This window comes from Tasmannia lanceolata, unplaced genomic scaffold, assembly GCF_043159265.1.
Source record: "Tasmannia lanceolata isolate RefF3 unplaced genomic scaffold, GAP_Taslan_0.1 ptg000013l, whole genome shotgun sequence".
Classification (NCBI taxonomy): Eukaryota; Viridiplantae; Streptophyta; class Magnoliopsida; order Canellales; family Winteraceae; genus Tasmannia; species Tasmannia lanceolata.
In genome coordinates, this window is record NW_027518690.1 from 12,814,290 (window position 1) to 12,839,049 (window position 24,760).

Genomic DNA, 24,760 nt, shown 5'->3' on the forward strand with positions numbered 1-24,760 from the left:
ATTAAGAAATCGAGTCACGGGTTAACAAGTATGGAAACGCGTGTTAGAAGATCGGCCAACAGTGTTGCGGATAACTTAGCAAGGACGGGGTTCATTGGGACGCCCTGGAGCAATATGATTTTCTTCCTCCTTGACCTCTTTTATGTCTCTTTGTCTTTAGGAGAGTAATATTTTTGTCCATTCTTTTTACTTGGGACAGCCCCCTTTTGTGAATTTATGACCATGGTTTTAAATTTCGGCTGGACTTCGGTTATGACCGAAACCGAAACGTTTCGAAACTGAAATTGCAGAAATTTACAAAATTTCGTCAATTTCTGCGAAATTTCTGATAAAATATTAATCTTTTATTTCTTTACAGAATTTCGGCAAAACTGACATTTCAAGGGCTTCTACCGAATTTCAGCCGAAATTTCGGTTTCGGTGTGGACCAAAATTATACCTGAAACCACCGAAATTTAAAACTTACTCTTTTACACTAGAGTGGGCTGTCCAAGTGCTAATACATCATTTCCCTTTAATTATTGTGGAAACCTCAACCTCCCCACTTACTAGACTTAGGAATTTGGAACCCATTTGACTAGAATTTTGGGATTGCCACTATGTTTTTGCCCGAAATGACAAAAACAGCCTCATTCTTGTGTTTTTCATTGACTAAAATACCTCTCTTTATTTTGATATTACAGTCGTAGGCGAGATCAAGCGTGGGTTCCGCCATTTCTCACAGTCACAATTTTTTTAAAGGGAAATGATATTTCCCCCCCTTAACGTTATTTGTCAAGTTTTAAAGGCAAAGGAATACGCTAAAGGGGGTGAATTTATTCTCAAGCAATGAACCATCCTCATAAAAACCGTTAGGGGATGTCTATTTGCCGTGCTGCCCACCCAAATTAGGGGAAGTTATAGATGCTATAACGAAACTTCGTAAGAAAGTATCTCGAGAAAAATCTATGAAGATCTAAAGGGATTTTAGGGGGGAAGTATCATCTCCCTCGGAAAAAAAACATGTAATAAATTGAGGGGTGCCATTATAAAAAAAGGAAATTGTGGATATATTAAAAGGGTATTTCCGTCACTAAGGAGCACTTACGTCAATAGCTTCAAACAGAAGAGTACAACTATTAGTATTACAGGGGGTATTTCGGGAAAGAAAACAGAAAAAAAAGAAGAACATGGACCAGCTAAATTCTTTGTTATTGATTAGAATACGTTACACAAAAAGAATAAAGAGCAGCTAAATTCACTCCCCCACGAATTTACCGACACGAAACGGTTTTCCTTCCTAATTAAACCGGGACTCCAACCGGTCTCCATTCCTATTAAATAAGAGACATAATTTTTTCACCCCCTAGTAGGATGATGCACCCCCCTTTTAAGCTGAATTGTGGGCAGACTTTAAAGCTTTTTTACGTCAAATCACTTTAAAAGGGAGAACGTATGAACACGAAAATAAACTACCTCAATCTTCGTGACTTTCTTATTTCTTTTAGTTTTATCTAAGAACTATCTAATCCTCTGTTTTCAACTTCAGCTCTGTTTGTTTGGGATTATGAGAATTGATTGTGAGTCCAAAACTGATTATTTGACTCAAAATTCGGTTTTCGGTTTCTTGTATGATCTTTTGAACATCCTTTTTGGTATAGATATTCTTTGGCATATTCAACTATTCTGTTTTTCTTTGTTTTTGTTCTTTGATGTTTATACTGATTTTGTTGTGACAGAGAGTTGTTTTTTTGTTTGTTGTTCTTCAGATGTTTTGAAAGTTCATGGAGGATGAAGATAACGAACTGGGTAAGTTTTTTTTTTTTTTTTTCACTTTTCTCTTTGCATGAAGGAATGAATCATGTATAAAAAATAAAAAAAAAACCACCCATAAGTTGTGGAAGTTTATTTTAATCAAATTCCGAATACATAATTTTGCTTTTTTTTTCTTCTTTCTTTGCTTTGTTTTGAAATGGAAATTTACAAGTTAATGGGCTTTGTCAATGTTTTTATTTGTGAATAAGGATGATTTTAAGTCCTTCATAGTAATCAGAAATTTTATTTTATACATGCCCATGAATTTATCTTAAAAAGAATCTATTTAATCCTTGTTTGTTTTCCCTGCATGTATGTTTCATCTTACTCTTCTTTTGGATGGGAGAGCGCTCTTTCTTAGCTTTATTCCTATTATTATTTTGCAAAGGTGTATATTGGGATATTTTAAATTTTTTGTTAATTTTGTGTTCATATTGAGAAACAAACTAGAAAAATATAATGTTTAAAATATATAAAAATATAAATTTTATAAAAATCAGGGCAACAAAGAATATCGTGAATTTATCGCTATATTTTCGTGATATTTTTGCAGTAAACAAATTAAATATGAAGATATCTCAATAATTTTTCAGGATCTCGGCAAAATTTTAGGATTTTGGCATTTTATAAAAAAAATTGCAAAATATCGCGAAGTTTTTCTAAATATCAGAGTTATCTTCATATTTTATGGCCTGCGCGCATGTATATGATTTTTCGGATATTCATTTCATATACATGTAAGGCCTATATGTACCTGTTGATCATCATGTTTGATGTTGAATTCATCAGTGTTTGACATTGTTTTTCTGTTTCTGTTATTCTCTTGTAATTCACGCCCGCATTTAAGTTTAGCTGCTTCAAACATACTGACTTATTATATATTTTCAAACAAATTATGATTACAGATATTTATAAGTGTAATGGCATCTAAGAGATAATTCTATGTCTATAGAGTCTTCTCTTACTTTCTACTCTGTCCCTTCGCAGGTGCTCGCAGACTCAACAAAGAGTAGATGTTCTATCTGCAAAATTCTCCCCAGTGCTGCTTTACTCTTTTTATTCTTTTTCATTGGGAGTGCTTTCATTGTCACTGATTACAAGGAAGTAAGTATTTTCTTCATGGTTATAATCACTATTAGATTTTTTGGGGAGTATTTCTTTTATCTTTATCCAATTCACTTTCAATTTTAAAAAGATTTTACCAACTGACTTGTTCTATTTTCTTGTTTCAGTTAGGCCCTGTTCGTATCAGATTGTGCCCACCGATTATTAGGCCATAACAGATTATTGGACGCAAAATTAACATAATTTTGCGTCCAATAATCTGTTATGGCCTAATAATCGGTGGGCACAATCTGATACGAACAGGGCCTAACTTGTTTCTATTCCATTCCTGTGACAGGATTAATATTGGTGACCTTAACAATTTGGCAGTAAGGCTTTTGAATAAAATTATGTTTAGTCAATATTTTTTTCGTTTTAATCTGGAGAGCAGTATGAGTCAAATATTTATTTAGGGAGTGGTGTTCTTCTTTCATGTTCTTACTGTTAGATTTTTTGAAGTGCTTCTGAAATCTGATGCTCTAATAAACAGTTTCTCGTAGTTCGACTTCTAGGAGACCTGAATTTGTCTTCAGAAATATTTATCTCATTGGCTTATCTGACCATTGTAAATCTATGATTTAAGTATTTAGTGGCACTTGTGGGGAGTAATCTTTAATGTCCTTCTTGCAGAGAATATCAAGATGGGGGTTTACTGGTCCTACGCAGATTATGAAGTCTAATGGATGCAAGGTTCCTTTCTTTTATCCTTCTTCATTGAAGCATTTCTCTATGCTCATGTTTGTGCAATCTCAGTTCGTTGATATTCTGGTCTTTGAAGTCCATTTTAAACATTTAAAAAAAAATTTCTATCATGACTTTGATTCTTCTGTTGTTCTAGGATCAATGCAAGCCTCATGGGAGTGAAGCATTACCTAAAGGTATAATTAGTGGAACTTCTAACTTGGAACTGCGGCCGTTATGGGGTTCCCCAAAGATAAAGGTGTGTGAAATAAGCTCTAATAGCAGCTCAACTTAGTAGATATCTGGTATGCTGTATAAAAGATTATGTCCTAATTTTTTTTTTGTTGTGTAGATAGCGGAAGTAATTTTTAGTAGTCAATGCTAGCTCCATCGTTACCACATAAATTTTCAATTAGCTTTATTATATGCAGGGAGTGAGTGTAGGGTGTAGGACTATTCTTTTTTCATGGTCTTAGTGCGTTGGCAAAGGCTTTCATACTTACAATTGATGATTGGTTGCAGTTTTGCTTGCTAGGGCGCCTTGTGCTCCTTTGGCAACGTTCCAATGGCGAGTTCATATAAGTTTACATTTTATATACGTGAAGACATGTTCCTATATTTTGATCTTCATTTGCATGGGTGTGTTTCTCTTGACACATGAGAACTATTGACCTATGGAGGGAATTTCTGGGGCGCATGCATAGATAGGACATGATAAAAAATGGAAGAGGAAGAAGGAGTAGAGAAAAGGTGACAGAGTATAAATAAGAGAAATCTTCCTCTACTCTTTGCCTCCCCTTCTCCCCATCCCCAATTTTTGTGAGAAAAATATTTCCTCTAAAATGCAAAAATCTTGAGTGAGAAAGATCTCTCTGTCCTTCCTCTAAGTCTCATCAATGAATCAGCTTACAGAGTTCATCTAGTCCAATATTTGGAAAGGAAATCTGCTTCTCTGAAATAAGGCAAGGATCACTTCTATCGAGTTTGCTAGCACCTAGGCTACTCTTGTATAAATACTAATATTTGCTTCAACTCTTGAGCTTTTATCCATACACGAGTCTTGGGTATATGGGTAAGGGTGAATAAGCAGAGACATTGCCTTCATTTTTCTTAGGATGTGCAAGTTGTAGCCTCATTCTTCTAAAATAAAAATAGTAAAGTTGAAATTTCACTTCATGGTTCTAGTGAAACCATCACTTTGTATTAATATTATGCAGGACTGATAGTACATACATGTTACACATAGTGCAAGCTACTACATATACTGAAGACTAATCGAAAATTCGTAGTTTCTATCTTGCTAATGCGACATTGTAAACATATGTAGATGCAAGAGACTCAACGTGGAAACTAGAAACTACAACAAAGGGATTTACTCACACTTGAGATTTATTTGGTCAAAGACAGTAGAGACAGTAGTCCAGCACTCCTAATTTTAGTGACAAGCTTAGAGATTCTTGGTTTTCTAGAGTTACAAAGTTGAGTTTTAGTAGGAGTATACGTTTAGAAGTTTTTCAGCCTATTTGAGGAACTATTTCCTTTTAATTTTATCAGTTTTTTGTATTCAACGAGTTTTCTTGTTTAGGTTTGTATCTCGGGTACAGAAGTCAGTGTTTTTTCTTTTTGATGCTTATTCTTGTGAAGTACTTGCATGACTGGTTTGAACCTCTATTTTCCTCTTCTTCATTAATGCAGAAAATATGATCCTTATATTCTGGTTTGTTGGTGTTATCCCATTTGTTTCCCATATTTCATCTTGATATTTTCTGCATTATTTTGGAACCAGGAGTCAAAGAGCTTATTGGCCATGGCAGTTGGAATCAAGCAAAAAAAAGTTGTTGACCAGATAGTTAAAAAGGTATGTGTCAAATTATTAGTACCATTGAGTGCCTCCTTTATACATTTTATATCCAACTTTCTTTGTAGTTATGATAATTGTTTCTAATTATTAGTCTTATGCCAAACTGCAGTTTTCATCTGGTAATTTCACTGTCATGCTTTTTCATTATGATGGTGCTGTGGATAAATGGAGAGATCTTGAATGGAGTGGTAGTGCCTTACACGTTTCTGCAATCAGTCAGACTAAATGGTTAACAGTTTTCCCCAAGCATTAGTTTAATTCTAATTCTTCTACTTATGTCTAATCTAATTACCTTGATACATTATTGTGTTTGATATAGGTGGTTTGCCAAGCGCTTCTTACATCCAGACATAGTTGCTGAATACAATTATATTTTTCTCTGGGATGAAGATCTTGGAGTTGAAAATTTTCATCCTGGACGGTATGCAATTCTGTGGATCTCTTTTCCTTACCATTGGTAGTTTCACACATAACAAGCATTTTGCATAACTGTGCCTGGAATTTACTGAGACAGACATACTTGTACATAATAATTCAAAAGTTCAGTATTCACATGATAGGTAAAAAATAATGCGGCAGTAATTATTTTGTAATTTGGTGTGATTAAAGCCCTTTCTCTTTTATGTTGATGACATTTCCCTGATATGAAATAATGCCGGGCATGTCAGCATCCTGATCTGTACTTGGAGCCCACTTGTAACCAAAAGTGCCAGGGTGTGACTTTGCTTGGCATTTCTCTACTTTGACTAGTTGAATATTTGCATGTGATGTACTTTGTGGTTCCAGATTTTTTTTTACATTTTGATATTGAATTGTTCCTGAATTTAATGTTCTGTAAATTGTTGATAAAAATTGTTGTAATGATAGACTATTAATATGTTCACAAGTGGGTTTTCAATACTTTTACTGGCTAAGAATCACCACACATCCTCTTCTGCGACTCCCTGGTTTTGGCCATGTATCATTTTCTTGTGAAACTGGGGAACTATACCAATGTTTCCACCAGTTGGCTAGTTCATGCTATTCAATATTCTAATTATGCTTATGTTTATGAAGTCATTCAATCTTATGATGAAACTTCCCTTATTTTCGGTAGAAAACTAAGGGCGAAAATAAGAAATTTGATTTACTTTTGTTTACTTGGAGCATAACCAATCAGAAATCAAACACCTTATATATTTGTTACATTGATTTTGCGTTTCTTTGTTTATTTAGAGAGTTGTATATTATTACTAACGCAGATTATTATCTATTAGCTTCAAGAATCAGAATGCTCACACACGTTATGGGTGTGTTCGGCAAGGTTTCTCATTCTTAGCGGAATAACCAAGAGAGAAACAGATTGATGAGATCTGGGAAGCGATTCCGAGTTGCTCCTCAGAATCCCATCTTTTTAGGGTGTAAAACGCGCGAAAGTGAAATTTTTTAGAAACGGGCTTGTCGTGGGACGGTGAGCCGAACAAGATTTTTGGGATTTCCCTATTTTCTCCCATTCTTGCGCCTACAAAATAGGAGGAAACAAATTTTATAATGGTTGCCGAGCGCTCTCTATATATTTGTTGTATGTATTTTGCAGCTATTTGTTTATTTGGAGTTGGGTGTGTATGTTGCTAACTGGGGTTATTATCTAATAGCTTGATTTTCCCTTTTGGTGAATCTTTCTGATGACTTACTTTATAAATGTTTGATGGACTATCCCTCTTTAGGTCTTTATCCGTTGCCTAATCATGACTTGTTATATTCTCCTTAATGATACTGATTTTCTTTTCTTTTCTACTTCCGTTCACACTCCCCTAATCTAGCCTCTCAATCCTATGCAAACTTAACTTTGTCACATAAAAATTAAACATCAATTCAAAGTCCTAAAACTGGAAATAACATTACAAAAATAGACCTTGAAATCCGTCTATACTAGCTCTTGAAATAAAAAAAATGACCATAAATATTCAAAAATGAAAACAAGGAATACTAAGTTCGCTGAAAATGCCTAAGTTGTCATCTACAAAAGAAACTTACTTCGTCTAAATTTAAACATGGAAACCATTTGCAAATGAGGAGCATTATGGAGTTAAATTTGGTTCCAAATGAAAATCATCTAATATACCTTTCTGAAGCTGTGATTTGTATAGGGAAATTAAGTTTTTAAACTTGATCTTCCACGATCACTTTGAAACGCGTGCAGGTATTTAGCAATTGTTGAAGAGGAAGGGCTAGAGATATCACAGCCAGCATTGGACCCTAAATCACACGTGAATCATCAAATCACTGCACGTCAGGCGTGGTCAAGAGTGCACAGGTTACATTCTCTTAAAATCTTTCCTTGACACTGGCTTTATTCGTGCTTATATTAAATACAGTTGAACATTAAATTAGATATGGCCATACAATAGTTGCCAAATTTTAGGCAGATTATTAATAATGCAAGGTCTATTGAATTGACAGAAGAATTTACAAGTTCAAAGGCAGTGGGGGGTGTTATGAGAATAGTACAGATCCTCCATGCACCGGGTAAGATTCAGTCTATTCCCAGTACACTATTATGTCTGATTAAATCTGTCTGTTCTTACTGTCACATTTAGTTCTCATTATTTCTATATTTTATTTTCTTTGTTTTGATCTGATACGTACATATTATAATTTGGTCTTTTATAGTGTCTTGATTCTCGATAGAGACTTCGCTTCTCTTTCTGTTTGTTTAATGTCCTTGAACTTCTCAGCTCATGGGCATGGCATACCTGTTGCCTTCTCAAATCAGTTTTTTTTTATTAATTGGTATTGAGTTATTATTGTGTTTGATGGAATTTAGTTATGTGGGTTATAAACAGTTGTATTATTGGCGGTGAACAAACTATCTTACCATACTTTCAAAAAAAAAAAAACTACCTTACCTTGGGCGGAGAGAAGTGTTTTTAACTTCATAACCTAAATTTTTTTTTGGTGCAGATGGGTAGAAATGATGGCTCCTGTGTTCTCAAGAGCAGCATGGCGTTGTGCATGGTATATGATCCAGGTGGGGCAACTGTACAATATGATATTTGGGTTACAACAAGATCGAGTCTGACTTTTATTCAAGGGGTTGCTTTATTTTTTATTATTTTAATCTACTTGTGGAACACCACTGCTTACCCTTACGGGGCCAGGTTTTGGCAGTAATAATTTCTGATTCTTTTCACAGAATGATTTGATCCATGCGTGGGGCCTGGACATGAAGCTCGGTTACTGTGCACAGGCAATTGTCAATCCCAAAAACTTTATAATTCTTTTACATTTCTTAGACAGAAGGTGATGTTCTAAGTACTTTTTGACAGGGAGATCGAAGCACAACTGTTGGCGTGGTGGATAGCGAATACATAGTTCATCAGGGCATCCCAACACTTGGACAATCGGCTGAAAAGAATGTACGGAACAATATTTTTAACCACACCTTTTGAGAGGGATTAAATTCATGTGTAGAAGTCTGTTTTACTCGAGTGTTTTTGGTATAGGTTCATGATCTGAAATAAGATTTGATTTGGTCCTGACTTCAGAGATAAATCTTATGGTTTATGGTTATTTATATACTTTATTTTAAGCTGAATTTACTAACCTAAAGACTTCGACTAACCTAAAGACTTCGAAAAGTCCTCAAAACCATAGTTTTAAAACTCCTCTGCATCATTGTGAACTTCCCCGAGTCGACTCCCTTTTCTACCTCGGCCATGTTCTTGCCCGAGTCCTCGTTTTTTCGTACAAAGTGAATTGAAACTGTTTTGACTCTCCCGAGTTATGACCGCGCCAACTGAATACTCGGCCGTGTCAACCGAGTACTCAACTGCTTTCGCTGCTTTTTGACACACGTTCGCATTTTGAAACACTGCTCAAAACTAAAATTTGTTCAGGAAAATTCCAGAAAAACATAATAAATAAAACCATTAACCATACGATTTATCTAATAAAACTGATGTGCTTATTGAAATTTATGAGCTGAATGGATTCTTGTGGTTCAACATGTCAAATCCTCCTTAGTAGATGCTTTTGCATCAGAAATGATTTCATCTGAGCATATTATTTTCACGTAATACAATATAATAGAAATAGAAAAACTTACAGTGATTTCATCTGAGTATATTATTTTCACGTAATACAATATAATAGATATAGAAAAACTTACAATGATATGTAAACACAGTTTGCTCTAAATACAAGGCTGGACCAAATGTACAAATTAAACTCGGTCATGACCAATTGAATCTAGAATGGATATGTTTCTATGCAGTTGAAAAGTTTGGTTTGTATCCAACTGGGGGAACTTCTTGATACAACACAAGTTCACAAATCCTTCAAACCATAAATTGGAGAAGGGTGGACTTTTAGAATTTCTATTTTGAATTGAGGAGGTTAATGTTGAAGTAGGAAGGCTGTATTATGGCTATTCTATAATTATAAACAATTTAAGATAGAAAGTTATATGTATTGAGGAGATTTGGGTTTCCTTTATTTGGAAAGTATCTAGACTTAGGACTCCTTAGGAAGGTTTTGGAGTCACCAAAGGGCAAATACATAGCCTATACAAGTGGTATTTGTATTGTTTTTGTGAGGATTACATAAATTGAATTCTGCTTCTTTCTCTTCAAGTGAGCACCTCCTGCTCTCCTTGTGTGTGTGTGTCCTATATCAGTAGATAATGTTGGAATAGTGATATAAAATCACTTGGTAATATTTCTTTTGGAGGGGCATTCTTGGAATGTGTTTATTATGTCTACTAAAGAGGCCTTTTATCTTTAGTGGGGTGACTAATTCTAAAGTAGTGAGGTTAATAGCTTTCTCTACAAGAAAGGGTTTTTTTTCTCTCTCCAAGGGTTTCTTCTTCTTCTTCCTTTGCAAGAACTTGATCCAAGGTTATTGGGGTTCCTCTTATGGTGTTTTTGGGTTGTGAAGACATTGTAAAGGGGGAGTTGGGTTTTTGCTTGAGTTGTAAGAAGAGGGTATTGGTGGGGTTTTCACCATTGTTGGAGAGGTAAGGGTTTTAGCCCTTGTTTGTAATTTCCCATTGTTGATAGTGAAGTTTACTTGCCGGATTGCCCGTGGAGTAGGCCAAAGTGCCGAACCACGTAAATCTCTTGTGTCTCTTGCTCTCTTGTTTTCTTTCTTTATTTCCATACACTCTTGATTTGTGCACATACTCGTTTGGGATAATTTCGTGGGTTGCCGGAGGCTATTTGTTGTTGTTTGGTTTGAGTAGTTTCTGATTACCGGATTATTAGCGGCAGGGTCTTGCCGCAACAGATAAGACACGACATATAGAAATAATATATGATAAAAATTTATTAGATTTAACTTGGAAGATGGATCTAATAGTAAATTTAAAATAGCATCTATAAAACTCACATGTTCAAAATAATAGCTGCAAATGTGTGACACTAATAATAAAAAAGAACTATAGTTTATTCAAAGAGAGGCATATGTTTCTAGCATTGTAGTTATTTTAACTCGCAAAAATATCCATGAAGTATCCGAGTACAAGTATTGGTATCGAAACATGTTGGACATGGTATGTTGGGCTGACACAAGTATCGGAGTATCGTAGATGACAATGGATACGGAGGAGCAGCACAAGACACCCATGAGACTGCCAACTCACGGAGGAAGTAGAAAATGAAAATACATTCTACAACTAGCTTATAAGGTTCAGATTTGAAGATTTTAAACTTTGAGAGAGAATATTAAACTTTCAATAGCAACAATAGTGCTGTGCGGTTGAAGGTTACTTATTTTCTCGGTGAGCTTAATCTTGATTCCTGTATGGACTATTTAACAGTGTGAAAACTTTTTCGATTGGAATAAGCGTTGACAATGATAAAAAATATCAAGTTTGGGAAAGCTAAGCTAAAGGGCTTGGATTCAATTTGGTGGAATTCAACTTGTTGAATCTCAGGAATGGAATGGGAGGACATAAGATCATGAGCTCACTAACGAAAAATTTGGAGAAACCCTTACATGTTGACTAACCCAGAAATTTATCAAGGGACCCGGACCAGCACCTTAAATTTTATTGTACTAGAGTTGCAGATCAGAATGTGGCATTAGTATCACCTTTTTTTTTCCTTTTACGTAGATTTTTCATGCATGATGGTGTGAGCTATTAATTTCTTGTTGTGACACACTTTCCTTCTTAGATGTTGCTATTGGCCATTATTTCAAGTTTGTGATAATATTTGTTAACAATCTAGATATTCTTAACTAACTATGTAATTGATCGACTATTGTTGACAACTTGGCCTAGTAGTGGTGCAGCTAGACCAACCATGATTAGTAAGTTGAGGTTGATAATGTTGGGGTGATAAGCTGCCCCCTGATCATGTCAAAGACCTTGACTCGTAGGATACAGAAGGTGATGGCATGGGTCATTTCCCCCTTTCAAGGATCATTTGTTAAAGGGAGAAAATTTTAGATGAAGTCCTTGTTGATGTGACAGTTCTTCGGTGTCATGATGGAACCCATACTACGTTGGGACATAATTATAATTTTCTCTTTTTTCAATATAAATTTAAGGGATAGAAGTAGTGGGTTTTAGATCCAAGATACTCCACGACTCTTTTCCTATTCCATTGTTTCTCTAATTACCTACAACTTAGTATCAAAGCATGGCCTTTTGCTCTTTTGATGATAATTTTAAGTTTTCCTGGTAAAATACCAGATCATATAGCTGGGACAAGTAATCATATGGATCGTTTATTTCTTAGCAGTGTTTTGTAGTTGCTTTTGAGTTTCTGTCTAGGTTGGAGAGACACATCTTCTCCAAAACTCTAATAAAATTATGATATGATTTCATTATGTTGGTATCGTTTGTAGGGATTGTGTATGCTACTTACCCATAAATATTTAATCCTATATAATCTTTAGAAGATCAAGAACTAGATCTGAATTGGTTCTGAGAAGGATGAGATTCTAAGGTGAAATCACCCCTTATTTGTTTGTCGCCCTCTTAATTTTGCGTGAGATTCAACTTGTACTTTCTTTATTTGTAAAAGAATAATGCAATAGATTTTTTTTATGACATAGGGCCACCCCAATTTTTAGGACGGGACTATTCCCTACGGATGCGCGCAATCACCCGTAAACCACACACATCAGGTAAGCCCGCGGGGTTCGAACTCGTGTCAATGGGGAGCATACCCATGACTTTAAGCCAAAGAGCCACACCCATACGGGTTATAATACAATAGATTTGTTGTTGATCAAGAATGTCTATGATCAGTACTTCAAAAGCCTCAAGCAAGAATATAGAGGGTTTCAGATCTAGGTCTACATTAACTACTCATGGTGAGAGTTCAAATATCAAGATTACAGCCTTAAAAATAGATGGGATGAACTTCCCAGTTTGGGCTCAATCTGTCAAGATATATATTGGTGGATGTGGGAATCTAGGATATCGAGAAAATACACCAAAGACCGATGGCCCCTTGCATTCGAGATGGGCTTTGCCCGTCAATCGTTGATTTGATATATTTGCACATGGATTTCTTTCAATTACAAATCGAACTATGCAGGGTCCTTAACTAAATGAGTGATGCATATTGAATCTTTAATCTTTGGTTTAGTTAGTTAGCTAGTTGTTGGTCATTAATGCAATCAAATCACGAAACACCCGGCCATTCATCCAGATAAAAAAATACATCTGAACCTGGAACATAACTGTATTATATGAATTCCTGCTCTTTGTTTTCTCTGCATCCTTTCTAACTGAGTGTATATTATTCAAACTTGCAGGTGTCAGGTGATTCACGTGTAGCTGTAAGTATTCAATTAATCTTTTATACTACCAATTACTCCAAAAGCTTAAGCCATCGGAGACAGCGTTATTTAATCTTTTATACTTTAACACTTCGCCTCACATGTGCGCCCCCCCCCCCCCCCCCCCCTTTTTTTTTTTGGGTTGGCCAACACGGGCACATGTGGCCCCACTTTTGGGTTGACCATTGCATTTGGATTTTTAATATCAAGGAGTTTTGAACCCATGACATTTGCTCTGATACCATGTGAAACAACCACTTACTTCAAAAGCTTAAGCTGTTAGAGTTGGCATTATTTAATTAAACTTTTGGCAACCGAGTGCTCAACTGGATCGGGGTTCTTGCATTTCTGTAGGATCGTTTAGTAAGGAATACTTTTGTGCAGGTACGGAAACAATCCTACATTGAATTTTCGGTTTTCAAAGAAAGATGGCGGACAGCTGTGAAAGAGGATGAGCGTTGGACAGATCCATATCCGCCACCCGCACACCAGAGAAGCAAGTAATATTTATTTGTTGGGTCTTCTATATTTCAGCTTAATAGGCTCTGTATACACTGTACGGGCATCATCACATACATTCTTGGAGGAAACTGAAAACGTGGTGTGGATACTGAACGTCGTCGCAGTATTATGGAGCATCACACTTGGATGTTGATGGGGATCCTCCTTCTGCTATCTGTGAGTTATGATTATAATGTAATTTAACATTTTTAATTACATTATTCATTTTATTTTATATAATAAAAAATGCAGTTATCCTTGCGTGAATGATAAATAGCAGATCCTGTATCTTTTAGCAAGACTGTTTTGATGGAAATCATGGATTTTCAGCAGAGATGCATCGATGGGTTTTGGGGTCCTTAGTATTGTAATTTAACTGCCTCCATAAGCATCGTTATAAACTAAACAAACATCTCCGAAAATTATGAAATTCTATACAAATTGTCTTTATTAATGGTGGAACTTTAACAGTAAAACTTTCACCGACCAGAATATGTCCATCTATCCAATTCTTCTTGATTTGTTAAGGAAAATGAAGTTTCACTGTAATTGGCTGATATCGTTTATACCCCGAGTGAGTCTCAAATCGTCTGCACAAGATCTCCTCTGCAAGAGAGAACTTAAATCTATAAATTCATTTGCAAGACTATTAATTCAACTAATTGCTGTCACATACCGTGAACCGATCTTAATGTGAGGACTTTATTTTTAGAACAATCTCTTTGAAAGTTATCAAAAGATCTTGAATCGCCCAAAAAAATATGATCAAATTTGTTGTTCAGCCAGTGACAAGATTAGATACAAGAAACACAAACACACGCATCTAGAAACAAAAGAATTGCATGGCTCGCAAGTGTGCATATGTCCTCATGAGAAGAGAGTTTTTCCTTCTTTTTTTTTTTTTTTCGAATGGTAGTTTTACTCTCAGTCAAGATGTTAGGTACCTAACCATTGTGCCAAAAGCCCGAGAGCTGATCCAATGCGATAAGTTCAGCCCTTTAAACATATCCCATAACCACCCAGGCCCCTACTTCTCTGTCATCGGTGTCCCACTTTGTATCTGTTTTACTCTGGCCAATTTTCCAGGTAGCCCTTTCCCTGTGGTAACTTCACTCTGATGATTTCTCTCTAGCTTTTTTACCATGTAGTCCTCTTGGCTGATCCCCTTCCGTGACTCGAACACGTGATGTGATGTCTACTCTGGTACCAAATGTTAGCTACCTAACCAATGTGCCAAAAGCTCCATTGCTGATGGAATGCGTTAAGCTAGGCCCTTTAAACATGTCCAATACCAAGTTGGGTCCCACCTAGTCCCATACCAAGGCAGGCCCCACTTAGGATCTTAACACAAGAAAACATCAACACTCTATTATCACCTAATCCTAAACCTTAGTGTCTGCATCGCTCATATTAATCTGCCCTGGCAATGAATCCCCGTCAGCACAACAATTTCCACAAGCTTCTTTTGCATACAAAGCCTAACTCTTCATAAAGTTCCAAACCCAAAGTTTAAAGCACAACTTTGGGCCATTCCAACTTCAAAGAGAAGAATGTCGTCTTGTTCTTCTTTTTATTTATTATTCATTGAATGGTTAGAAATAATTTCCTCCCTATTATATTTTTTAAATCCTTGCTAAAGAGATGACCTCAAGTTGGGCAGTCCTAATTGGCTTTTTATACAGAGTTCAGGTTCATAGTTTCTGCAGGTCTTCCCTCTACAGAATTAGTTGACACGTTTACAAGGAAGCCATTAGGGGTCTGCTTGGATGCCCTATTTGGTTTGTTTGGATGTGACTATTGATATTGTTTTGTAGCATCTATAACATATAAATACTATTTATCATTCCTCTTTCAACCTATCATCTTTGGACTATCCTAGATCATAAACACCATTTTCTGATCAACGGCTCGCATCATTTTCATCTGTTCGATGCCCAATTGTCGATCGAGCGGAGCCCCTGATCCCCTCTGTTTCCTTGTTTTAAACCCATCTCCATCTAATTGGGTCTGTTCTCCATGGGATGGGAATCCTTGGACAAGCTATTCCTAGTGTATATTTATTTTAGGAAAATGCTAAAAAGACGTGGCTCTTAGGCTCGTTCTCAACAGACATTTCCTTGTACAACTTCTGTGTGATCGGGTCCGTAGGGGAACAGGGACCACAGGTCCGGCCAAATGCATTTGAGAACACCTTGATCGGACAATCTAGGTCCTTGATCCATACTCTCTTTTTTGGGTTCGAAATTCATATTCAACTATCCAACCATTTGGAACCTTATTTGGAAAGCTATGTATCCTGCAAGAATTAAAATTATGTTTGGATGCTTTATGCTTAAGCATTCTTTGGGCAAGTAAAGTCCATGGAGGGGGGCAGGATTTTAAAACCCTGGTAAAGCCAAGTAAGTACATTGGCAACCATAAAGTTGAAGAAAAGTGGTTTGTTTTGTGCTTGGAAATTGCTGCAGAGAAGGGTTAAAAAAACTCAATCATCATACTCCACATTTACACCTTTATATCAAGGTTTGTGAACAAATGAACATTATATCAACATAGGTTGAGCTTTAAGCTGTAAGTGACAATCTCTTCCTCAAGACACTACAAAACTCGATTCTGATGGATCATATGTGCATACATCATTTTAGTAAATAAATAAATAAATCATTTTCCGCTAAAAAGACAAAGTATCTGAGAATGCCTCCAAAATTTGTTATTATTTGCAAATAGAATTATTTTAATTTAATCTCATTGGGACATTAAGGCCTCTTCAGAATCTGTTGGCTATATCATTTCTAAAAAAAATTATAATCGTTCAACTTCTAAGCTCCTGTTTGTTTAATTTTGAGTCCAATAATTGGTTTGCTGCTCACAATCAGTGACAAGTCACCATCTAAAACGAACAGGCAGTGACTAAATAATTCGTATATAAGATTATATGCAAACATTTTTGAGAATATCCCTCTAAATTTAACCATAATCATTTCATTTCCCTATAAATCAAGAAAAGGAAAAATTCCAAGAAATTTTTTGTTAGAAATATTTTTCTTGCAATCCAAACAGGGCAACCATAGCAAGGACTGGGAAATAATTGTTTTGGAGCATTGAAAAAGCAGCCCTCACTTGTAGTTTTGCCCACTTGTAATTTTCCTTGGAAAAATATGTGCATCCATCATATAAAAACAGAAGCCTCTAAAAGAAGTCAAAAACTCCAAAAGCCTCTAAACAGAAGCCTCCAAAAGAGGTCCAAAAGTCTTTTTTATAACAGGACTGGTTTTATAAAATAAAACAAAAAGTAGTGTTTAGGAACTCAGAAATAATTCGGCCAAGGTAAAAAACAAGTCAAGTCAGGACAGACTGATTGACTTGATGAGTTTTCTAACATTGGCTAAAATAAATAACAGTCTCTCACCATAATACCCAAAAGATACAAATATTTCCTTAACCCACTTGAAGCTTTTATGAGATTAAAATACAATGAATCCTAAAAATGCTAATCCATTAGTTTTCATACCATCAAAATCATCAGCTTATGTATATGCAATGATATCAGAAATCTTAAATTAATTTATCATAACATGGTCTATGAGACCAGTAATCAGTTTTCCTTACCTGCACAAAAAGGAAATTGAAATAGTACTCCTAGTTCCACTGATCTGCTAGTCAAAATGCCTTCAGACAGACACACACACACACAAAAAAACAAAGAAAAAAACTCAGAGAGCAATAGTACTATAACTGTAGAATTCATGCTACCATACCCAAGTAAGGTCTGAATTCAAGCTTTCTTGTAAAATCAGCTTGATGGATTCTATCGGCGAAGTAGCAGACTGTAATGGTGGATTAAGCTGAAAAATGATGCTTAAATGGCAATGTTTTTCTCTGTCAGATTGAAGTGCATATCCCTGTTATCTTTTTCCTTACAGGGACTCATGATCTTGAGTCTGAACTGTCCACTGATTTATTCAAAGGCCCAATAAGATATAATAAAGTACTGTTATGGGTAATGAAACAATCATTCCAAAGATAACCCTGCAAAGATCAAAAGAGAAAAATAAAGTGATTAATTTGAGCTAGAAATCAGAGGAGTGGCATAAATCAGTGCAAATGAAGTGCAAATAGCTAATTCACTGAAAGAAAAATTGAGAATCAATGACAATTTCTCTAAAGAAAATGAGATTAAGATTAAGAACAATTGATGCCTTAGTACAAGACAATAAGGCGAATGTGGGTTCATTTTTTCGACTGTGAAGAATATGAACCCACGATTGCTAAAATTTTCCAAATTGGATTATTGATTTTGGATTATTACAAACTCACGCAGTGCTTAACACATCTGGGTGCAAATTGTATTCCCTTGAGAATACGAATGGCACTATTCCTTGCGGCAGGGCGGCCTGAAAATAGAAGAAATTGAGATGTTGGAGTACTGTAATATGTCTAAACATTCAGTTGAAGTTGTGTTAAGAAATGAGTTTTGAAGATTAGTACTTGAACAATGGAGACTTTTAGTGTGGTGCCTCTAAGCCCAACCACGATTGAAGCGATTCCCATTATAGCGGGCCCGGCAACAAACCTTGCAAGCATTCCATATCCTGCTAGCTTGGTTCCACAAGCTATAATCCTTGGTTGCAAAGCCATGAACAGCCCTAAAATTTGAAAAATTCCAAGAAGAATTTTTTTTAATTCACATGCTATAAGACCCAAGAAGAAGAACTGCGAACCATTAAGTAAAAAAAAGGTGCTCTTACCTAGACTAAACATGGCCATTCCAAGACCAGCATTTGACAAGATTGTGACTGAGTTTTCCATGATTTGGGGTTTCTTAATACCCCACCTGTAGAAATTAAATGTTTAAAAAAGATTAGAGTGGGTGGTGAATCTATATTTTATTTGAAGAAGAAAATCTGAGAAAAGAAAATTACCTGCAAGAAACAAGAGCCCATATCAGACCAACTAGGCTTGCATATGAATTGGGGTTCCTGACAAGCCTAAACCAAACCATTTTCATGATCAAACCCAGCATCTCTGAAGACAGAGAAGAATATTTCTGAACTCTCAAAGCCTCTGGTTCCCCATTTCCCTCTGTACTCCCTCCAACATTCTCCTCTTCTTTACTACAAGCTTTCATTGACTGCTCACAAAAACCTGCAAAATCCAAAGAACCCATTTTCAAACTCATGTAAAAGCATTAAACTAACTCATCCAACACATATTTTTTCATGGAAACTTGTAAATCCAAAAAACCATTTTCAAACTCATCCAAAAGCATTAAAGTAAATCATCCAGCACATTTTTTTTTCACAGAAACTTGTAGATCCAAAAAACCATTTTCAAAGTCGTCTAAAAGCATTAAACTAACTCATTCTTCACATTTTTTTACTTGTAAAAGCATTAAACTAACTCATTCTTCACATTTTTTTCACAGAAACTTGAAACTCCGAAAAACCATTTTCAAACTCATCTAAAAGCATTAAACTAACTCATCCAACACATAAGTTTTTTCACAGAAACTTGTTAGTCCAAAGAACCATTTTCAAACTCAAATAAAAGCATCAAACTAACTCATCCGAAAAAAAACCTCATCCAACACAATTCTTTCTTCTCATTTCCAGTTCTTTTCTTCTTCTTTTTTAAACTATTTTTAGGCTTGCCTTCAGAATTGCAGCACTTGCATCTCCAAATGAACAAGTGAAGCTCTTTACCATCTTCCTCCGGCGGCTTAAATTGCCCCGATGCCGCCGGTGCAACCTTGGTGAAGTTCTGAACCTTCTGTTGATCAGAATCCGGCGACTCTGAATTCACAGGCCTAGTCACTATCACATGAACAACTTCATCTTGGTTTTCCTTCTCCCCATTTCTCTCAGAATTAGTACTAGTAGTACTTAACTTTTGTATTATCAGAATTCTGGCAGCTCTGTATTCAAACAAAAACAGTAACAAAGTATACCAAATTATACACTGTAACACCACAGCTTGGATCATCAAACCTTCTTTATCATCTCCATACATAGATTTTAGAAGTGGGATTCCCATCACGAGCGTGTTTGGAAGAGTGGAGAGCGAAAAAATTGTGATCAACCAATCTAGGCTTCCTCTGTTAGAGAATTTAGCCCAAGAAAATAGTACTAATAGGACTAGAATTTTTGAAACTCCATCAGCAGCTATGAATAAGAGATCCATTTTGTAAGGATTGATACGCGAAATGAATTCGAATGAGAGAAGAGGGACGGCAAAGATCGCGACAAATCTGTTGATACCTGAGCATTGGTCAGGGGTGAAGATTTTCCACCATTTTACAGAACCATAAGCCAGGAACATGGTCACATAGAGGGGAACAACAGCACAAAGAACACTGTAGAGGTCTGTGAAATTTATCATTCTTTTGTTCTCTGGTTGAAGTGATAATACAGATGGTTGTTGGGAGTGTTTTGTGAAGATGGAGAAGTGATGAATTTGTGGGTACTCACTCAAAATGGAAATGAAATGGCAGATGAAAAAAATACTGTGGTAAGAAAAGAACAGAAAAAGTCTAAAATTCAAAGTTTTAAGGTATGGTTTCAACTTTCAAGTGTCATCAATCGGATACTTAGGCAGATTTGTGATTTCCTGTTGAGATGGTTTTGGGCCTCAATATATGGGCCTAGAATGGGCCTTGGGATGGCCAAATAGGCCCACACCACATACCTGTGTTATTATGAATAAATATAATTATAAGGAAATGATATCCCCACCCCCTTTTCTGAAATTTCAGCCCCCTCTTTTTTTTCTTTTCAAAAAAATCGGCCCCAGTCCTTTTGTGAATCTTTTCATAAAATTAAATGCTAAAAAAGTGTGTGAAAATATCATTTGGCATAATTATATACCATATATATTTCTATGTATGAGTTGGTGCTCATAAGAGCATTTCATTTAAAATGCTAATTAGAAAATGATTTATGAACAAATATTAAAATTTTAATATGTTCCCCCATGATGGGCCAGGCAGGGAGAAAGCCCGGCCCACTCATACTGCTTGCTCTTGGTGACATTTTATTTTCCTTTGAATGGTATTGAAACCTGATAATTTCTAGGATGGGGTACTAATTTTAAATTTATTATTTACTATTTAAATCAACAATATTAAAAGTTATTATTCTCAAGGGCCCATCTCAATGGTGTTGGAATAATGCCAATAAGGTGGCCCCTATTAATTTGAGGGGTTATATTCTTCAGACAATGTGACCAAGTCCCTTTGAGGTTCCCAGAGCACTACCTACACTTTTCCTTTTATTCTTAACCTGCGATAGCAGAATCAATGAATATTATTTATAACAAGAAATGGTGTATTCCCCCCTTTTCATCCCTGGGGCACCTCCTTGTAGTATAAAAAGTGGTCATAACTCATAACTCATAAATACACTAAAAGGGGTGGCCCGGGGAAGATAAAAGGGATGACTATATGTCGCTTCCCTATATAGATTGGAAAAGTTGGGCGGACCACAGAGGTTATAAAAAACTTTTTATTTATTTGACTATTAAATACCTTATAAATGTAAAGTTCATTATAGGTACTAAATATATGTATGTAAATTTCTCAGTAGTTAATATAGTAAAGGGGAAAGTTGGGGCCCTATGAGGTTATTTAAAATCTTATAAATGTAAAAAATTTCTGTAATACCAAAATCATGTGTATTAAATTTTGAGAAAATGGTTTGTGTGTAGCTGCAAAAATAAGCTTATCTGTGCATGGCTCACAATCCATAGGGGGGCCACATTTTTTGGGGATCCAAAGCATTCATTTAGAAGGCCCTTCCATGGATAGGGTGTGTACAAAAAATCAGCCCTATAGGATCATCCTAACCCTGCCATTTGTAGAGGGGAAAAATGGGCAGAAGCAGTGTCTGTCCATTTCCCCCTCCACCTTGATTTGGTTAGGATGATCTTATAGGACTGATTTTTTGTACACACCCTATCCATGTAAGGACTTTCTAAATGAATGCTTTGGATCCCCCAAAAAATGTGCGCCCCCCCCCCCCCCCCCCCCAATGGTTTGTGAGCCATGCACAGATAACTTATCAGTGCAATTGCACACAAACCATTTCCTCTTAAATTTTATCAACAAAGAGGTTGTTTCATCTTCAATGGGGAGTTTAGTTGGTCTGGACTTGGGGAAGTTCCTAAGATGACGAGTAACGCCTTAGATGAGGACTCTAATAACATTTGACAGCTGTTTAAAAAAGAAAAGACAAGCTGAGTTTGTGCAAATATTAAAACGTGGTATGGCCAACATTACATAATATATACTAAACATGTTTCTTTCCATTGTCATTCGTTTTCTTTTGAAGAATTTTTTATTGAAAACCTTCTCCTAAAGAAATTTGGTAGCCCTCTCTCTTTGTTTTCCATATTAAACTCTTATGCTCTGTTTGGATGCTGGTAGATGTTGGGGGGATTTAGAGAAGAAGAAGTCAAAGGGAAATCAAAAGGAAATCAGTCAATGGGGAGATTGTGAGCAAATCTCCCCGACGTTGTTTGGTTGGGGGTAGGAGATGTGCAGGAGTTTTTTAACCGTATTTTTTAAGATTTTTTTGGGGAATTTTATCAGCACTACTGTTTTTTTATGAGGGCATTCATCACTTTATAGAAAGTACGGTATGGTCCGCACCATAGGATTATCCAAACCGTCCATTAGATGGGCCATAGCCTAAATAGGTTATGCCCCAAAATTATTTCCATTGGTTGATTCTAACCCTCCGATCTATAGAGGGTTAGGATCAACCCTCTAACATTCAGATTGGAGGGTTAGGATCATCCTATGGAAATGATTTTTGGAGCATAACCTATTTAGGCTATGGCCCATCTAATGGACGGTTTGGATCATCCTATGGTGTGGGCCATACCGTACTTTTAATAAAGTGAGAGTGCCTTCATAAGAAAACAGTAGTGTTGATAACATTTCATTTTCTTTTTTTTATAGGAATTTGCTAGCAAACTTCTCCTATGCCACTTCTCGGCATGTGGCCATCCTTGTGCAAAGATGCGCACATGGGCAAAGGTTGCTAACAAAAGCAAAAATAAGCAAAAAAAGTATTCATTACAAAAAAAAGTAAAATAGCAGAAGTTATAAAGTTTTAAATGAAAAATTACCTAGAAATGGTTATAAAGTTTGAAAATTACGAAAAATATACCAAAAAATGTAATAAGATATGACAATTACGGAAAAAACTACAAGCAAAAGTGCTAAATTGGAATTTTGATCGCCGGTTATGTCGGGCGCTTGTCGGGTGACGTGGAACCCTCGAAATTCGCCTGACGAATTTCACCAAATCGAAGGAAAAATGGGAGAATTTCTCAGGAAAATTCTTTTTCACTGTAATTGTCATAACTTTCTACTTTTGCTTGTAGTTTTTTCCGCAATTGTAATATCTTATTACATTTTTTGGTATTTTTTTCATAATTTTCAAACTTTATAACCATTTCTAGGTAATTTTTCATTTAAAACTGCTATTTTACTTTTTTTTTGCTTATTTTTGCTTTTGCTAGCAACCTTTGCCCATGTGCGCATCTTTGCACAAGGATAGCCACATGCCGAGAAGTGGCATAGGAGAAGTTTGTTAGCAAATTCCTATAAAAAAAAAGAAAATGAAATGTTATCAACACTACTGTTTTCTTATGAGGGCACTCTCACTTTATTAAAAGTACGGTATGGCCCACACCATAGGATGATCCAAACCGTCCATTAGATGGGCCATAGCCTAAATAGGTTATGCTCCAAAAATCATTTCCATAGGATGATCCTAACCTTCCAATCTGAATGTTAGAGGGTTGATCCTAACCCTCTATAGATCGAAGGGTTAGAATCAACCAATGGAAATAATTTTGGGGCATATCCTATTTAGGCTATGGCCCATCTAATGGACGGTTTGGATAATCCTATGGTGCGGGCCATACCGTACTTTTTATAAAGTGAGGAGTGCCCTCATAAAAAACACAGTAGTGCTGATAACATTCCCTAAAAAAAACTTAAAAAATACGGTAAAAAAACTCCTGCACATCTCCTACCCCCAACCAAACAACGTCGGGGAGATTTGCTCACAATCTCCCCGTTGACTGATTTCCTTTTGATTTCCCTTTGACTTCTTTTCTAAATCCCCCCAACATCTACCAGCATCCAAACAGAGCATTATTGATAATTGATAATTTCAGCAAGTAAGCAATATGGCGGGGTCCACTATTTTAACCTCATGCTATGATAGGTGGGGCCCAATATTTTATAACCATGCCTAGAATGGGTGGTGGCCACCATTTTACAACTCATGTTTTGACGTGGTGGCCCACCATCTCCACCCAAACCCATGTATAGGGTGAGGCCCACCATCTTTTGTGTTACTGATGAGATGGGGCCACCGCATCACACCTCATGTTTCTTACGGGTGGGGCCTACGCTTTCACGCCTCATGTTTTGATGGGGTTGGGCTCCCCTCTCTACCCATGTCCAAGCATTGGGTGGGCCCCCCATTTTATCCTAATGTTTGATGGGGGTGGGGCCACCATCTCCACCCAAAACTATGCATGGGGCCCACCAATGTCCACCTCATGTTTTGATGGAATGGGGCCCACCATTTTAAACTGGGATTTTGCTAGCGTCAATCGCAGAAGGCATTTTGCGGATGGTCTGTTGCATGTGAGAGCAGCCACATCGTGAATGATGACAAAATCTGCTGCAAAGTGAGCCGATGTGGCTCCTCTCACATGCAACAGGCCATCTGCAGAATGCCTTCTGTGATGGACGCTAGCAAATCCCTTTTACACTATATATAGTTAATTTAGGGCCCATGAGAGCCTCATAAAGCAATTCAAAAGGTTGTCTAGAACCTTATAAATGCATAGAAGGCATTTCACGGATGGTTTGTTCCATGTGAGAGCAGCCACATCATGAATGAAGAGCCGGAAAAGGGCCTTTGATTGAAACACGCCATTTTTGGTAACTATTTTTAAAAGGGCGCTGATCCAAACCATTCATTTGATGGGCCAACCATTTTGGGGGCACAACCCATTTACGTTATGGCC

At 36.4% G+C, this 24,760-nt stretch overlaps 2 protein-coding genes across 4 annotated transcripts; one reads left to right on the plus strand and one right to left on the minus strand.

The window, feature by feature from the left end:
* Positions 1 to 1,430: 1,430 nt before the first annotated feature.
* On the plus strand, positions 1,431 to 13,981 carry LOC143889822 (uncharacterized). 2 transcript variants are annotated; one of them, XM_077394185.1, is made up of 15 exons: positions 1,431 to 1,559; positions 1,749 to 1,788; positions 2,782 to 2,898; positions 3,529 to 3,588; positions 3,737 to 3,838; positions 5,366 to 5,437; positions 5,550 to 5,668; positions 5,760 to 5,861; positions 7,623 to 7,736; positions 7,883 to 7,948; positions 8,384 to 8,450; positions 8,616 to 8,669; positions 8,749 to 8,838; positions 13,190 to 13,213; positions 13,598 to 13,981. In XM_077394185.1, exons 2-15 carry the CDS (start codon positions 1,771 to 1,773, stop codon positions 13,715 to 13,717), a joined length of 1,125 nt encoding a protein of 374 aa, XP_077250300.1. In that variant the 5' UTR covers positions 1,431 to 1,559; positions 1,749 to 1,770; the 3' UTR covers positions 13,718 to 13,981. The 2 variants fall into 2 exon arrangements, with proteins under 2 accessions (XP_077250300.1, XP_077250301.1); XM_077394186.1 differs by having other exon boundaries at positions 1,514 to 1,634.
* Positions 13,982 to 17,257: 3,276 nt separating this feature from the next.
* On the minus strand, positions 17,258 to 20,267 carry LOC143889823 (putative auxin efflux carrier component 1d). 2 transcript variants are annotated; one of them, XM_077394188.1, is made up of 6 exons: positions 19,363 to 20,267; positions 18,634 to 18,856; positions 18,460 to 18,545; positions 18,200 to 18,357; positions 18,029 to 18,105; positions 17,258 to 17,740 (listed from the first exon to the last, which is right to left on the minus strand). In XM_077394188.1, exons 1-6 carry the CDS (start codon positions 20,087 to 20,089, stop codon positions 17,674 to 17,676), a joined length of 1,338 nt encoding a protein of 445 aa, XP_077250303.1. In that variant the 5' UTR covers positions 20,090 to 20,267; the 3' UTR covers positions 17,258 to 17,673. The 2 variants fall into 2 exon arrangements, with proteins under 2 accessions (XP_077250303.1, XP_077250302.1); XM_077394187.1 differs by having other exon boundaries at positions 19,414 to 20,231.
* Between the last annotated feature and the right edge of the window lie 4,493 nt (positions 20,268 to 24,760).

Bases quoted from the DNA above. Each gene is read 5' to 3' on its own strand.
- LOC143889822 (XM_077394185.1), top strand. The intron at 3,839-5,365 runs GTGTGTGAAATA...TTTTGGAACCAG, and splicing joins GGGGTTCCCCAAAGATAAAG to GAGTCAAAGAGCTTATTGGC. The intron at 8,451-8,615 runs GTGGGGCAACTG...TTCTTTTCACAG, and splicing joins GTGCATGGTATATGATCCAG to AATGATTTGATCCATGCGTG.
- LOC143889823 (XM_077394188.1), bottom strand. From the start codon at position 20,089: ATGATAAATTTCACAGACCTCTACAGTGTTCTTTGTGCTGTTGTTCCC. The intron at 18,358-18,459 runs GTAAGAGCACCT...TTCAAATTTTAG, and splicing joins AATGGCCATGTTTAGTCTAG to GGCTGTTCATGGCTTTGCAA. The intron at 18,106-18,199 runs GTACTAATCTTC...TTCTATTTTCAG, and splicing joins TAAAAGTCTCCATTGTTCAA to GCCGCCCTGCCGCAAGGAAT.